This window comes from Phaseolus vulgaris, chromosome 5, assembly GCF_000499845.2.
Source record: "Phaseolus vulgaris cultivar G19833 chromosome 5, P. vulgaris v2.0, whole genome shotgun sequence".
Lineage (NCBI taxonomy): Eukaryota > Viridiplantae > Streptophyta > Magnoliopsida > Fabales > Fabaceae > Phaseolus > Phaseolus vulgaris.
In genome coordinates this window covers 38,922,081-38,936,716 of record NC_023755.2, presented here as the reverse complement: position 1 = coordinate 38,936,716, position 14,636 = coordinate 38,922,081, and the positions used below count along the sequence as shown (strand labels likewise).

The 14,636-nt window shown below is 34.4% G+C and overlaps 2 protein-coding genes across 6 annotated transcripts; both read right to left on the bottom strand.

The window, feature by feature from the left end:
• Window positions 1-1,272: 1,272 nt before the first annotated feature.
• LOC137835870 (uncharacterized) lies at window positions 1,273-3,455 on the bottom strand. Of its 2 annotated transcripts, none has more exons than XM_068644609.1 (3): window positions 3,369-3,455; window positions 2,566-2,761; window positions 1,273-1,598 (listed from the first exon to the last, which is right to left on the bottom strand). In XM_068644609.1, the coding sequence occupies exons 2-3, from the start codon at window positions 2,745-2,747 to the stop codon at window positions 1,412-1,414; spliced, it is 369 nt and encodes a 122-aa protein (XP_068500710.1). In that variant the 5' UTR covers window positions 2,748-2,761; window positions 3,369-3,455; the 3' UTR covers window positions 1,273-1,411. The 2 variants fall into 2 exon arrangements, with proteins under 2 accessions (XP_068500710.1, XP_068500711.1); XM_068644610.1 differs by lacking the exon at window positions 3,369-3,455 and adding an exon at window positions 3,127-3,255.
• Window positions 3,456-6,089: 2,634 nt separating this feature from the next.
• Window positions 6,090-14,636, bottom strand: LOC137835868 (serine/threonine protein phosphatase 2A 55 kDa regulatory subunit B beta isoform-like). Of its 4 annotated transcripts, none has more exons than XM_068644605.1 (14): window positions 14,121-14,636; window positions 13,516-13,619; window positions 13,279-13,377; window positions 13,074-13,193; window positions 11,484-11,693; window positions 10,350-10,441; window positions 9,944-10,062; window positions 8,749-8,872; window positions 8,352-8,475; window positions 7,373-7,441; window positions 7,186-7,277; window positions 7,022-7,099; window positions 6,863-6,933; window positions 6,090-6,769 (listed from the first exon to the last, which is right to left on the bottom strand). In XM_068644605.1, the coding sequence occupies exons 1-14, from the start codon at window positions 14,230-14,232 to the stop codon at window positions 6,633-6,635; spliced, it is 1,551 nt and encodes a 516-aa protein (XP_068500706.1). In that variant the 5' UTR covers window positions 14,233-14,636; the 3' UTR covers window positions 6,090-6,632. The 4 variants fall into 4 exon arrangements, with proteins under 4 accessions (XP_068500706.1, XP_068500708.1, XP_068500707.1 ...); XM_068644607.1 differs by having other exon boundaries at window positions 6,090-6,763; XM_068644606.1 differs by having other exon boundaries at window positions 11,487-11,693; window positions 14,121-14,564.

Below are 14,636 nucleotides of genomic sequence, written 5' to 3'. Positions count from 1 at the left end.
AAGTCAACGCTAGTTGACTGGTCCCCATCCACTCCTCACTCTCATCACCTCTGTTTCCATCTACAAGTTTCTTCGTAAATTTCCTCCTGCTTCAACTCAGACGTATTCAATCTTCTCTTTTTCACAGATAAGTAAGAGATGATTGCAAATTTGGAAGTGACGTGACTCCATAAAACTTGCAATATTTGGATAAACTAATGAGTTTATATATACACTGTTTATGTTGGCTGTGTTCGTCAACATGACTAAAATCCCTGTTGAATCAGAAAAAAGAAAACCAGTTAGATTTTTTACGTTATTCAAAACGATGGTCTGTTTAGATTATGAGGTGGATTTCACATAATGGAAAAGGAAGAAAATGAAGAGGAAGAAAGTGAAATTTTGAGATTGTTTTAAATTTTATGTTTTACTACTATTATTGTTTTATAATTTATTATTGTTATTGTTTTATAAATTTATTATTATTTATTTTAAATTTTTTTATAATTTTATTATTTAACATAATCAATTACATTATAAGTAAATATATAATTGATCATTTTTCACGTTGACTCCTTTTAATTATGCAAGGATAATTTCATTTTTATGGGCACTTTTTTTTAAATCATTTGAAATAAATAAGTTGAGTGTGCGCTTTTATTTTCGAATGGATAGTATTTTGTCATGCAAATTGGTTTTTTTCCATTTGAATGAGTTACAACTTATAAAAGCATGTGTTGGAGATAAGAACCCGTGAACAAATTCTTATAGCACATGTGTTGGGGCCATGTTCAATATATTCCTTTTAATTGGAAAGAGGAACAATTATGATAACCACAACATGGATATTGTGCTTCCTAAGAATATGGTTCTTCCTAAGATTCTCAGTTATATATTACAGCAAACACATTCCTTAATCCACTAAGCCTGTGTATACTTCCAATTGAATTTAAAAAAATATTTGTTTCGACATCAACTTCGAGAGATATTATCATTAAGTTAATCATCGCATCTAATACGTATTTTAATGACAAATCGTAACGAAACATCAAACTCTAAAACAAATAATAACTCGAATGTGATAATTGATGATACTTAAAATGGAAACATGATTTGTCTTTTGAAGCTTTCAGATATTCTTTCATTCCTCTATCCTATCAAAATAATAACTATCCACAATTCAATGTGTACACAAGTACCAACAAGTAAAAAAAATTACTCATAATTTAAATCAGCTTAGAAGCAACATAAATAAATCTCTACTAAGGATTTCACAAATTATTATGCTTGCTATTTTGACTGGACCTGTTAATTTCATAGATCAAATTATCTGAATTAAAACATAATGTGTAAAATGGATCAAAGCCTTATGCTATGCTGTTTTCAACAGTAAAACTAATGGTTGTATGGTACTTAAACCGTGCAGTTCTATTTAAACATGGTAGCCCGTGAATGTAAATCCTCTGCCCACAATCTCACCTCCCCAAAACCATGCAAAACATTCTAGTCCAAACAAAGCAGCAAAACCAACATTCTCCCTGTTTAGGTCCTGCCAGTTCTTCACCATGTTCTTTGCATGATCCAATTCCTTCCAGAATGAATTGTAACGAAGAGGAATGCTGCAGAAAATAGGCAAAAAGTTCAATACCTGAAAAAACCAAAGTACATACCATTTGTGATAGTAGCCCCTCATCCCAATTTACTTTCCCCTTATGTCTCAATAGTGATTTCTCATACCACATGATTAGAGATAAAGATTGACTAAAAATAAGAACATTTCATATAAATCTAAGAAAGAAGAAGTATAAATTTAGACATAACAGTGAAACAGCACAAAGACATTACAACTGATGTTTCACTTTGGCAACTTAAGGATATAGCAAGAGTAACTTAATTCTGATCAAACTATACCATACTATCGTATTCAGCAGCAGCCTCTACCACAAGTTCACCGATTCTGTATTGTGAAGTAGCTTATATATACCCTTCATAACTATTTATTATATGAAAGTTGGTAGGATGATTCATGGCTTATTTTTCAGTCCATATTTTCATATCATGCTATCCTGGCATCTAATGTTTTTATAATGCCCAAGTTTTTCAGTTCATGAATAATGTTTTTTGCTTATTCTGTCGCACTCTACTTATATTTAGAAAGTACTTCTAAATTCCAATTAGAATAGCTGCAATGCAATGCAAACATTTCACCTCTTATGCCTCTGAAATCAACTACATGCCTTTAATCTAACATCCTGAAAGGTAGGTCCTGTTGGCTTTACATTTTTAGAGAACCTGTTAATGGATTAATATGTTTAAGGGAAATGAAATTGCCAAATAGAAGGTTATTTCCTAGTTTTTATTTTATTTTCATAGTTTTGAAATTTGAGAACAGTTGATTTTAGAAAAAACACTATAACAAAATGAGCAAATAGGACATAACATTAGTTGATCAGGGACCAAATCTTACCAGAGAAAACTGCGATGTTCACAACAAAATGAAGCAGAAGACATGAGACTAATTGTTATGTGAATACAGAGTAGTTAACAGAACACAGAAAGTGAAGAAGCAAGGATTAAGGTAGAGACCTGGCAAGGCGAGTATAAAACAACTGGTTGGCCAATGATTGGCATTTTTCAATGGTGGGTGGATCCTGGATGTAGTGTTTGTTCTGCTCCAACAATAACTTGTAGTATGAAGCTCCATTTTTTGCCACTATTTGTGAGGCCTGGTTCACCTTTGATTGTAACTGGGGAATCTTTGATGCCATGGATCTCTGATTTTCTACACAATGTATCAATATCCATGTTGTTGGGAAAGGTGGAACATATATATTGAAATCTCATAACTAGATCATCCTAAAACTCCCAAAACAAATCCATTTATGGAGAACATAAAAAAAAATCAAATTCAATAAGTTCTTGAAGTAATTAGAAGGATATATGAAATTTTATCATACAATTTAACTTGTGCAAATTCAAAAAATAAAAATCTGAGATTCTAACTTAGATCTTCATAGTCAGACGAACAGACAGATGAGTTTTCAAGAAACAAAATTAAACAAGAATGTCTACAGTTACATTATATAGACAAGCAGTTATTCTGTATCATTCAAACATCATAGGAAAAAGCAGCCATATTGCACCTACCTAAGTTGTATTGTGAAAAGTGTAGGTTTGTGTTAGAGAAATCCTAGATTGTGAAATTGGGAATCATGAAGGGCTCATAATTTCAGTGGTTAAAGACAGAGTGTCCTTTGTTTGGTGAGTAACTACGAAATATATGGATCTTCATTAAAAGACAAAAAGTAAAGAACTTTGAATAAAAATTGTGATGGCAGAACAGAGAGAGAGAAGAACATTATCATTGGAACACTGGTTTTGGTTAGTACCAGAAAGGGTAGTTTGTTGATACGAGGAAAATAGAGAATGCAGCCTCCACTCAGCTATTACCGTTTCCACCCGCTATGTCGCCTTCTACTTCTGTACTTTAACTGCTCACTTCGTTTATATATATATATATATATATATATATATTTCCTTACGTGTTATTATACAATTAATAAAAAGAACTGTGCTTATAATAAACAATAATACGTGCATACATATTCTAAAAAATAAACTATAAAATAATATTTGCACTAATCACTTAAGTGTAATAAGAAGGTAATAAGATTCTCATATCAAACTAATTATATAAGGTAAGAAGTGGACACTGAGATATAGCCAATCCAAATGAGGCAATGAGTCTAGATGGTAGAAATATATAAAAAAGATATGTCATAATATAAGTAGAAATTGGTTCATGAGAATATTAGGTGGACACTAGAAAATGGGAAGAATATATTATTTTGGGAAGATAGGTGGTTTGGGGAAAAATCAATCAAAGAAGATATGCTTAGAATGAATGTACAGAAACACATAATCCCTAATATGAAAACTTTTATAAAAAAAATAGAATAGTGAAATCCAGAAAGGTAAGTGAAATTAAGTTTTTGGGATGATAGAATATGGTAGTGGAAAATACCATAGAGAAGAGGATGGTTTGAGTGGGAGAAGACCATGGTTGATATGCTGATGGAAGAATTGAAACTGGTGCAGTTGAATAAGGATTATGTGGACAGGTGGTCCGGAAAATTAACTGACAATCATAAACCTTAAGTCAAGTTACCATATGAAGTGTTGAGGGAGCTTGGTCAGGTGGACACTGAGGAATCATATGAAATGTTGTGGAAAACCAAAGCACTACCTAGTGCAATATTTTTTGCATGGAGAGTCCTCAAAGAAAGAGTGGTCACAAAAGTATAAAATTCATGTATTAGCTGGGCAAGGTGTTTTACCTAATAAGCCTAAAGAATACCTTAAACAATTCCACAAACCAGTACTCAACTCCAAAAGAAAACTTGATTTGGAAAGGGGTGTTGGTAGTGGTAATTTGAACTTTATGGAATTATAGGGACAGGGTAGTATTCAAAGTGGTAAACCTGATGCAGAACAAATCTTTTGTGTTGTCCAACTTAAGACTTGAGCATGGACAAGGAATTTGCACCCAAAGTCAATTTTTCTTATTGGGATTTCAATCCTGTGTTGTATCTAAAGTTGTTGTGATAGAATCAGGAGGAGTAGTAGTGTCGAGAGAAATATAAGTTAGGGAGGGTATAGAAGTAATCAAGGGGAAGAAAAGTGTAAAGGAGCAAATAGGGGTGACAAAGTAGGGGCCAATATATTCACTGTTTTTTTTGCAAAAGTCCACATGCAGATGCACACTGGACTGTTTCTTCCTGCACCTCCATATCTTCTTCTGGCACCTCCATACACAACATGAAAATACATTTTTATCCTCTTGTGCCACCCCCATAGAATAACTTCCAGATTATGTAATCCGGAAACGCATTTGAAAAAAGACTTCCGGATTACATAATCCGGAAGTTAAAAAAGACTTCCGGATTATGTAATTCATAAAGTAATCATGCATCTGAAAAAAGACTTCCGGATTATATAATCCGGAAGCTAATTACAAATTTGAAAAATGACTTCCGGATTATGTAATCCAGAATATTACAAAGGGGCATTTTTGGAAATACAAAAATCTATGGAGGTGAGAGAAGAAGGTATGGAGGTGCAGGAAGAAGCAGCCTGCACACTGCTGGTAGCTGCGGTTACAGGCTCATACCGTGACATTGTACAAAATCATGAATCTACAAGCAGTAAATGAGCATCACTCACAACAATAAATCTGCAACTTTCTTCAACTTCAGGATCAGATCAATAAGATCAATACATATATGCACAACAATTTAGAGGAATCGTGTTAGAGCCATGTATTGGTAGATTATGTACAATGTTTGGTTATTTTGTTGGTTGGGGAGTGATTGTAACATAATGAACTTTATAAGTGCGTGTATTTTTTGTAAGTGAGTCTATTCAAGCATATTTGTCTCAAACTCTATTTTATTTTATTTAGAGGTTGAAACATTCCTCAAATATTCTTATATATCCTTAAAAGGATAAGTTATAGTTAAGTTTTGAAAAAAAATACTAAGAAATAATTTGCATTCATCATTCATTACCTTTCGCAAGATACATGATTTGGAGGCCTGCAATTTATATAGAAATGCAGAGTAATTCAACCATTGCTTGAAAGAGAGAAACTATATTCAAGTGCATTTAATTCAACTGAATGAAGAAGGTGGGAAAATTTCCTTAAAGCATGTACATTTAAAGAATCACTACCATTTTGTCTATCAGTTACTCCACAAAGTTAAGCTTATTTAATATTTTAAATCAACTTCACAGTACATATGCTTACCTTTTCATTTTTACGTCTCAGACGTCTTGCATTAGTAGAGCTATATCTACCTTGGACACACGCAACGCACATGCATTTTACATATCATGTATCCAAAGAATATTACATACATACTAGCAGAATCAATGCACGTAAACTTATGATTTTAACATGAAATTCATACAAAATTAGGGGCTTATCCATCAGGATTAAACGTTGCAAAGATAGTTCTGTTTATCCTAAGTTGCAGCCTAAAGTTATTAGACTTTGAAATTAACAGGTACTACTACTACTACAGAAATAATAGACTTTGAAACATGTCAAATTAAATTCCAACACAAAATTAATCAATAAAAAAATGATGCACTGCAGGTTTCAACTGCTCCATCCCACAGAGATATATATCTGGGCAAAAAAGAAAAACTACATTTTTAATCTGAATCCTAGTGGCAGATATTGAACATCGTTTAGAATCTGTTGTAGGAGAGCTACAATCACATTTTCTTCTTCACTTGCAAGCCAAACACAATTTGAAACATTGGTTGCACCTTCTCTTTCAGAAGAAGATACAGAAATAGAGGGAAAGAATAGTAGGATTGAAAGGAGAAGAGAAGGGGAAAAAAAGAAGAGAGAGAAAGATGCTGCCCATCCAGTAACAAAATATGGTCTCCTTCCTAGCCAGGAATTTGGAAACAGCCACTTCTGGATCTTTTTCTAAAAGCTCTCTGAAGGGCACTTGTAGTGTGAGTTAATAATGTATATGTAGCCTCCAAACCAGTGTGGTTGGTTGGTAAGATGGAAAAGAAGCAGCCTTCTCCACAGCAATATGACCATGCAGATACATGTTCTTGTCTTCAATCATCTCTCTTTACGCATAGTACATGTACAAGCTATTTGCAGCAGCACAAGCAATTGAATTCTCAGTCGGATGCCATGCTAAGTGCAGCAACTTTGTTGTGAAGTCAAACGAATTCCCATTAGCATCCACCCCAGGGGCTTCTGCTCCTGTCCAACAATATCAGATATTGGAACTTGTACAAATATTTATGGAATCTTTGCTCAAAAATCTGACTAGGGCAAATGAAATAGAATACTGACCCCGTCTTACTACACGTGTTAAACTATTTCCCAGTGATCTAGAAGGCCTTGAAGGGGTTGGAACTTGTCGTCTGAAGGAATGCAAAAGTTAATATGTAATGCTACAGCAATCCCTAGCTAAAAATTATACTTGATGTTGTCATAGCTCCATAAAATTACCTCATTGGGTTTTTACTGGCTTCTAGAGTTGTCGCCTCAGCACTTCCAGGGGCACAACCAAACACACGGAAGAGATTGCTGGCATCAAGTGAAACAAAATTGTAAGATGCAAGATAAAGAATTCCAGTGGTGATCGAAGCATGGATTAAGTTTGTATAAGAGACCTGTAAGAACCAGTTGCTACACGCAATCCATCACCACTCAGACAACACTCGAACTTGTCAAAAATTGAATCATTTTCATATAAATCACAAAGCTGGCATGTTCAAACAAAAGTTTAGCTAGTTATAACGCAGCAGAGTTGCACAAAGAAATTCCAGGTTCATCATTATTCAAACAGATTAATCTAACCTTGGGTCTTAAATACTCGTGAACTTGGAAAGTTGCAACGGGGCCTGAATCCATATTAATGTCCCATAACTGACAAAACAAATCAATTGGTCAAATGGGATCATGCATCTTTAAGAATTTATAAAACACAGGCAGAAATCCTCCATAGTCAGAAATGAAAATAATTGTCTCTTAATCTACACAATTGAATTCAAAAGGAACTGAGATCTAAATGAATAATCTATATTCTGCATTTACTAGAAGTGAAGGTTCATCTCCATCTCAATCAATTTCAAATACATTTGAGTGGTTTCTTTCTCTGCCCTTTTTCCCCACCCATTTGAATGATTTTTTCATGCCTCTTTACATGGATTTTTAGTGTTTCCGTTTTGGTGATGATTATGTATGCATATGCGTAGATAGTTGAATTGGGATTGCATGAGGTACAAGTAAATGTTATTTATGAAGAATTTTGTGTGAATATGTTTTTTTCCTAGTTTATTTTATTTGTATGATTGATTAATATGTGCACATGAATTTGGTGTAAATTTTAACATACAGAGTAAGTTACGAGGTTAAACTCCTGTCAAAATCGTGCTAAAAGAAATTTCCCGACAGTGTTTTTTTCAATATTTATTTCTACAAATATTTAATAAATTGTTAAATAGTGCATATAGTGGGAAATTAAATGAGTAATAGTTTAAACAAAAAGATGCTGGCTCAAAAATAGATGTTGCATCTTTGGCAAATAAGTTCATGAACTTTCAATTTGGCAATTTCCCCCCTCAAATTTTGAAAACTATTTCAATAGCAATACATTTTTCTGCATTTATCATTAGTTAGAAAATAAGTTTCCAAAATATTCTTTTTTTAGCATAAATTAGTTATTGAGATGTTTTAAAGTTAAAGGAGTTTGACTACCAAAACTAAAGTCAAAGGGTATAGTTCAAGAGTTTATGAAAGATTTAACAGAATATTTTGAAACTAGAAAATTTCAAACCTTTAAAGTCATGTAATCACGACTAAGTATGTATCTTCCATCCTTCCCAAATTTTATGTCTGATATAGAAGCAATAATCTCGGTGAAAAATGATCTGGACCCTGGGGCCTCCTGTTCCTCAAATCTGCACCGAATGGCCAAGGGTATTGGTATTGTTTATTAGAGAGTCTACCAGGTATTTAAAAAATACATAAATTCATGCATATAGCTTCAAAAATATCCTGTATCAAAGTCAAGATGAAGAAGAAGAAGAAGAAGAAGAAATAAATGACCTTCCCAGAAATTTTACCAACTGTATTGACATTTGCTAAAAACTGAGCCTAATGGGAGGAATGGGATACTTGTTTATCAGCAACCAGCAAGATTACCACAAAGAATTTAAACAATATGTACTTACAGTTTGGAATGAGAATCGCATAATGCTGATTGTCTCAAGTCAACAAGTCGGATTGAACCCTTTGAACTGCTATAGGCCAACATATTACAATGTGTAGGGTGAAATTCTGCTGATGTTATAACCTCTGCAAAAATAACATCTAGGTTCAAGGCTCAACCAAACCAATACTTGAGTCGGATAAAAAATAGAAGCATGCTATTCTTCCTTCATGTTTGCCCTAAAACCCATGAATGACCAATTACTACGTTGACAGCACTAAAACAGACATCAATACAACCTTAAAACCTCATCAATCATTAGCAAATCCCCTCTCACTCTGAAACACCCAACCAACCTTCAACCACTTACTTTTACACTTGATTACAGAACCAGGACTCTGATATGCTAAATTCTAGTCCTTACAGTGTACTACATCAAACAAAGTGAGACTAGAAAGATTTACACAAGCAAAAGGTTCTCAAGGGATGGATGGTTGAGTTTGACCTGGGCAATTTTTTTGACTATGTTTCCCAACTTTAGACCCTAGTTGAGCAGATCAAGATTGAGTCTAGGTGGGGATGTGCCAGCCACACCAGCCCAAAGTTTAGACAAGACCTAATCCGAACTGCAAATATAAAGAGAAAAGGGAGAATGGACTGGTTGCACAAAATTGCATCTAATGTAAGTTGCACACGTTCAATAACAACCAATTTTATCAAAGGAAAAATATAGTATCAATTATAAAATTACACAATACAAACAGAGTTGAACACACACATAATATTTATCTATCTTGTCAAATGTTATAGGCCAAATAATTAAAAGACAGCGTGATTCTTTCAACCACCATAAAGTAACAATTGTTTTAAATATATAAAATCAGGCAAGTGTGATTATACTAAATGGCAACACAGTCTGGGAAAATATTTTCTTTGGGCCACACCCAATTTTTAGTATGAACCCAGGTCCAACCCAACTTGATTGCTTAAAGCCTGGTTAAGAAATTTGAGCCCATACCTGTCCCAATTTTTAATAAGTCACCAAGCTAGGTTTGATTAATGAACAGGGTAGGCCATGGCCCATGACAACCCACTGCCAGTCAACTACAACTTATACATTGTAGTTATTTCTTTAAGTATATAAATTGAGTAATTTTAGTGTATTACCAAGTTAGCTATAATGTTTACACTAAAGGATATTTTATTGTCAATCTTACCTGTCAGATCCTCCATATTTGCAGGCTTTACATCAACAATATTAAAACTTTGAGAGCTAATTTCCAGGTTCCAAAGGTTTATTCGCAAATCATCGGCAGATATGAAAGTTTCGCCATCACTAGAAGATATGAGCAACATAAGACCATCAAAATTTGATCAGTATCTAGAAACTATAGCATTAAAAATAAAAATAAAGTGCACAAAATCATGCAGACATAAAGCAATGAAAGAAAACAACTTGTCATCCTTTCCAGAAACATCGCCACAGTATAGAAACAAAACTAATGAAAGCATGATTGACACTGCATAGCATTTAATTATAATGTGGATCCTGAGTTTTCAATTTCAACCAAAATTTGCTAGAGTACCACAAAATACGGTACATATTAAGAAAACTAAAATTACCTGTTATTTGAAATAGAGTTGATATGATAATCATGAGCGTGTGCATACACTCTACGACATCGAGCAACTAGGCTGCTTTCATGGCTACTTACCTACATATTTTACAACACAAGTTAGTACTACAAATTCTCAAACGAGCAATTGTTGAAGTTTGAAAAATAATGAAATTCAACCATTTCCAAATCTTTCTTCTCTTTCAAAGTACCAAGGTCACGGTACTTAATAAAATAAAAACTAGTAAAAACTGCAAAAATAAAACAATGGAAATAATCAAAAACAATATTAAACTCTACTATTTCTCTTTTAACTTCTTCCACTGATTTCTTTTCTTCAGAAAGGGGACTACGCAGGACAGCTAAAACTTCTTAATGCACAGTCAGAGTCAACACTAAGTTTTAATAGTTATGGGTCCGTGTGATTCTTTGGAACAACTCTTTTAAAGTTCTCTTCTCCTTTAAGGGGAAAATGACCAAAAACATTTTCTGAAAAGCTATTAAAAATTAATCATCTTAATTTTTTATAAAAAGAAAAGGAAGAGCAGATAGCTTTCAAAAGAGTTAGGTGAAGGAGCTTTTAGAGAGAGAAAAAAAAGAAAACTAGCCTCTCATCACATTCTCCCTGTCCCTGCTTGTCCTCTCACTACCAACTCTCTTGTCTTTCTCACAGGCTGTCTCCTTTAAGCTAAAAAAAGGGAAAACAACCAAACAGCTTCTACTTTACTTCATAGCTCTTATTTCGAGTTTAACTTTAGAGTATTTTGAAACAAAAAAAAGAAAGGAAAAAATCTGAATCAAATATAGGCACCAGTATGGTTTTATGTATTTAAATAGAAAATTTTCAAGTTGCTATATTATATCCTAAAATGGATTATGCAAACTTAATCAGCATCATGATTATATATATGTTTGAGGTACCAAGTGTTGCAAGTTCAACCTATTTTTTCCAGGCTGTTTTACCTTCAAAACACTAACTGCATTAAATTTTGAAGAAGGAAAAGCAAGCATTGCAGAACTTTGACCCTTTCATGTTTATCTGATAATTTTTTGGTTGTTTATAGTAAAAGTCATATCATGGAAAATTTTATCCGACTAAAAAAAACAAAACAGAATTGCAAGTGGAAGGGTTGGATACAACTACCATGGGTAATCTCAGTGAAGGCACGCCTCCTGGTGGAAATGAAAAGTCGTTGCTTATATAATTGTATGATCTTTCCGGAGATCCTCCATTTGCAAGATATGGCCTAGAGCTACTTGAATTGCTTGAACTAGCAATACATCCATTCCCCATAGATTTTGAAAGGTCAATATTCATCTCCGAAATTTTTTTGACCCTCTTTTCTTGAACCTGTTCAATTCTCAGATGAGGAAAAATATGAATGAGTGAGTACAGGATGATGGATTGATCAAATTATTCATATGAAGAATATGCAAATATGATTGCAACAACATTCATTTTGTAAACATCACAAGCAAAACAGCCAATGTTTAAATGTTTATTCAAAATAATTCTCCTTTAGGATTTTTTAATAGCAAGATCCTCTTTTATATCTACTTCTCTCACAACGTTCAATCATCTCAATGCATTGAATCAAAATAGCTATTAAGACACCACAAAGCATAATAAAAGTTTGGATGTTAACTTAACAAGAAAAAGATGTTAGCTTAGGCCTCCTGAAAGACAGAAGTGTTCAGAAAGGCAATTATGATATCATGCACGGGAAAAACTACAACCTATACATGCATGCACCCACAAAAGTCATTCCTCTACATGCAAAGGTATACTATTAATTTAGAATTAGTTCAATTAATGATCAACAAATCAAAAATCAGTTATTGATCTTAGATAGAAACACAGTGCCAGTCCTAACACCACTATAGCAGGGTTGCCACCATACTGAAGATTGTCAATATAAGTTATGTAATTTATACTACACATTAGCAATGACTAGAAATTTTAGGGGAAAAATTGAAGATATATTCCAACTTCAAAGTTCTTAATTTTCAAGAGTCGTACGTAGTCACAAGATAAACACACAAAGCAATAACAAAAGAACTCAAGAAATCATAAGGCTAAAAGTCAACTCAGTATGAAAAAAGAAGAGTGAACAACACTGAAACAGGATAGAGGTAGACCAAAGGCAAGACCTGTGAGAGATGAAAAGGACTTGGGTGACAACAGAGCTGACCTATGGTTGACATACAAAAAAGGACAATGAGTTACAAGGCTAGGCTGGAACTATGCCAGCAAGCAGTAGGGCGATCTAGAGGATGTTTGCACAGAAAAGTAAACGGATTTCAAACCCTCTGCTCTTAAAAAAGGAGAAATCATGAAATAACTCCCAAAAAAAGGGTTAATGGCAGGTTTTATAGTTACAGCCATGAATTACCAAGGTTTCTGTGACATTAGTGGGCGAGAGAGCTGCAGAGAAAATATAACACAACAAAATTAGTGCAGTGACATAAAAGACTAAGCACCATGACAGACTGATTTGAGATACTGCATGCTATTAATAAGTACAGCTCAAGATATAATTGGTAACTTCAGAAGGCTAAGCCTTGCCAATTGAATACAATTAGAAAGATATACGAGCTCAAGCATTAATACATCTCTGGAAACAAAAAACAACTGTCAACATTTGAAACAAGTGACCAAAGTTAGTTCATCAGACATACAACCTTGTTCACAATTTGTCAATGAATTGGTAAATGAAAGCACTAAGTATACCTTCCAAAATTTGATCGTTTTATCATTTGTGGAGAGAAGGAAGAGGGCACCATTAGCTGTTAGGCACCATCTGATTTTGTTGATCTTTTCTTCAATCTCCAAGCTCTTAAGATAGTCAAACTGAAAGGAACATCATACAAGATAAATATCGACACTTCTAAGCCATATGATGTTGGGGTAACATTAGTAGGAAGATGATGATTACCTCAGGTTCGTGACTCTGAAACTCTGTTTTGTAACGAAACTCGGGATGCCTACTAATAGAATAGTCCATCCTCTCCAAATCCCTTCTTGAGGCACCATGCTGCATGTTTCAGCATGCATACATATTACAAATTACAAAATACTAAGTTCATAACATGGAATCTGTCAAAACAAAGTTTAGCTTCTATTTTCCTTAAGTAAAAGGAAAAATCACTTGCACAAGAAAAAAGAGTCTTACATCTTTCGTATCTGTTCTCTCAAAGAGAACCACTCGACCACCCCGATCACCAGTAGCAAGGTGATCACCAGACTTGTCAAATTCAATTGCAGAAATTATGTCCACTGTAGAAAGACACAAAGGGCAATAATCATGAAATGGTCACATTACCATGCAACAAAAGTTAATTCGTATACAAAAACATCAACCAAATTCCTCTTTCTTTTACATTGTTTTCTTTTACATTGTCAAAGGTCTGTATTAAGACCAGACCCAGCAGTCAATCTTCAACACCACTCCCATACTAAGCAACACCAAGATCTAACCCATCGTACTTGAACAAACTCACACATTGATTGACAAACTAAAGCAGTCAATCCTCCACAACAGAAGTGGCTACAGCACAGAGAACACCAAAACCAAACAAGACCCACAATCAAACAAGAATCAAAACACTGGCCCAAAAGCCAAAACAAGCATTACTCGACAAAACAAACAAGGGAGTAATGAACCACGATCCGAAACGGATCGAATCAAACCCTAATCCCAAACCAGGAATTGGATCCGACAAAGAGACGAAAAGCATGTCCCTTTTTCCACGCAGAAATAGGAGGTACGACAATTACCTTCCTGAACCTCTTCCCCTGCCGTGCGTTCCCCGAAGACCTGCGAGAATTTCCAGTCCAGAGGGTGCGGTGGACCCGCCGGAGCTGCCACGACCTCATCGCCAGCGTTCATTGTCCCGAAATCAACGGTCACCGAACACGCGACTGAATCGGCCAATCCTATGAGTGCATCAAAGATCGCTTTCTGGGTTTTCACAAGATCATAGGTTCACAAAGACCCGTCTAAAAAAGAAATAAAATTTCTTTTCTCTTCTCTTCGGGTTCCCAGTTGAACCATTGGAACACAAAAAAGACCAAAATTTCTCTCTCTCCTGCACCCCTTCTCTATCTAAGTTATTCTCTCTCTACAAGGACAAATTCGGAATTCTCTGTATTAAAATATTACTCAGCAAACCGTTCTTTGGCCTCCAACATGAAAAAAAAAAAAAAAACAAAGACATAATCACACGTACACACTAACTCACTGTGTTTAGTTCTCCCTCCACAATAGGGTTTTGTTTGTTTTTTACACACTGT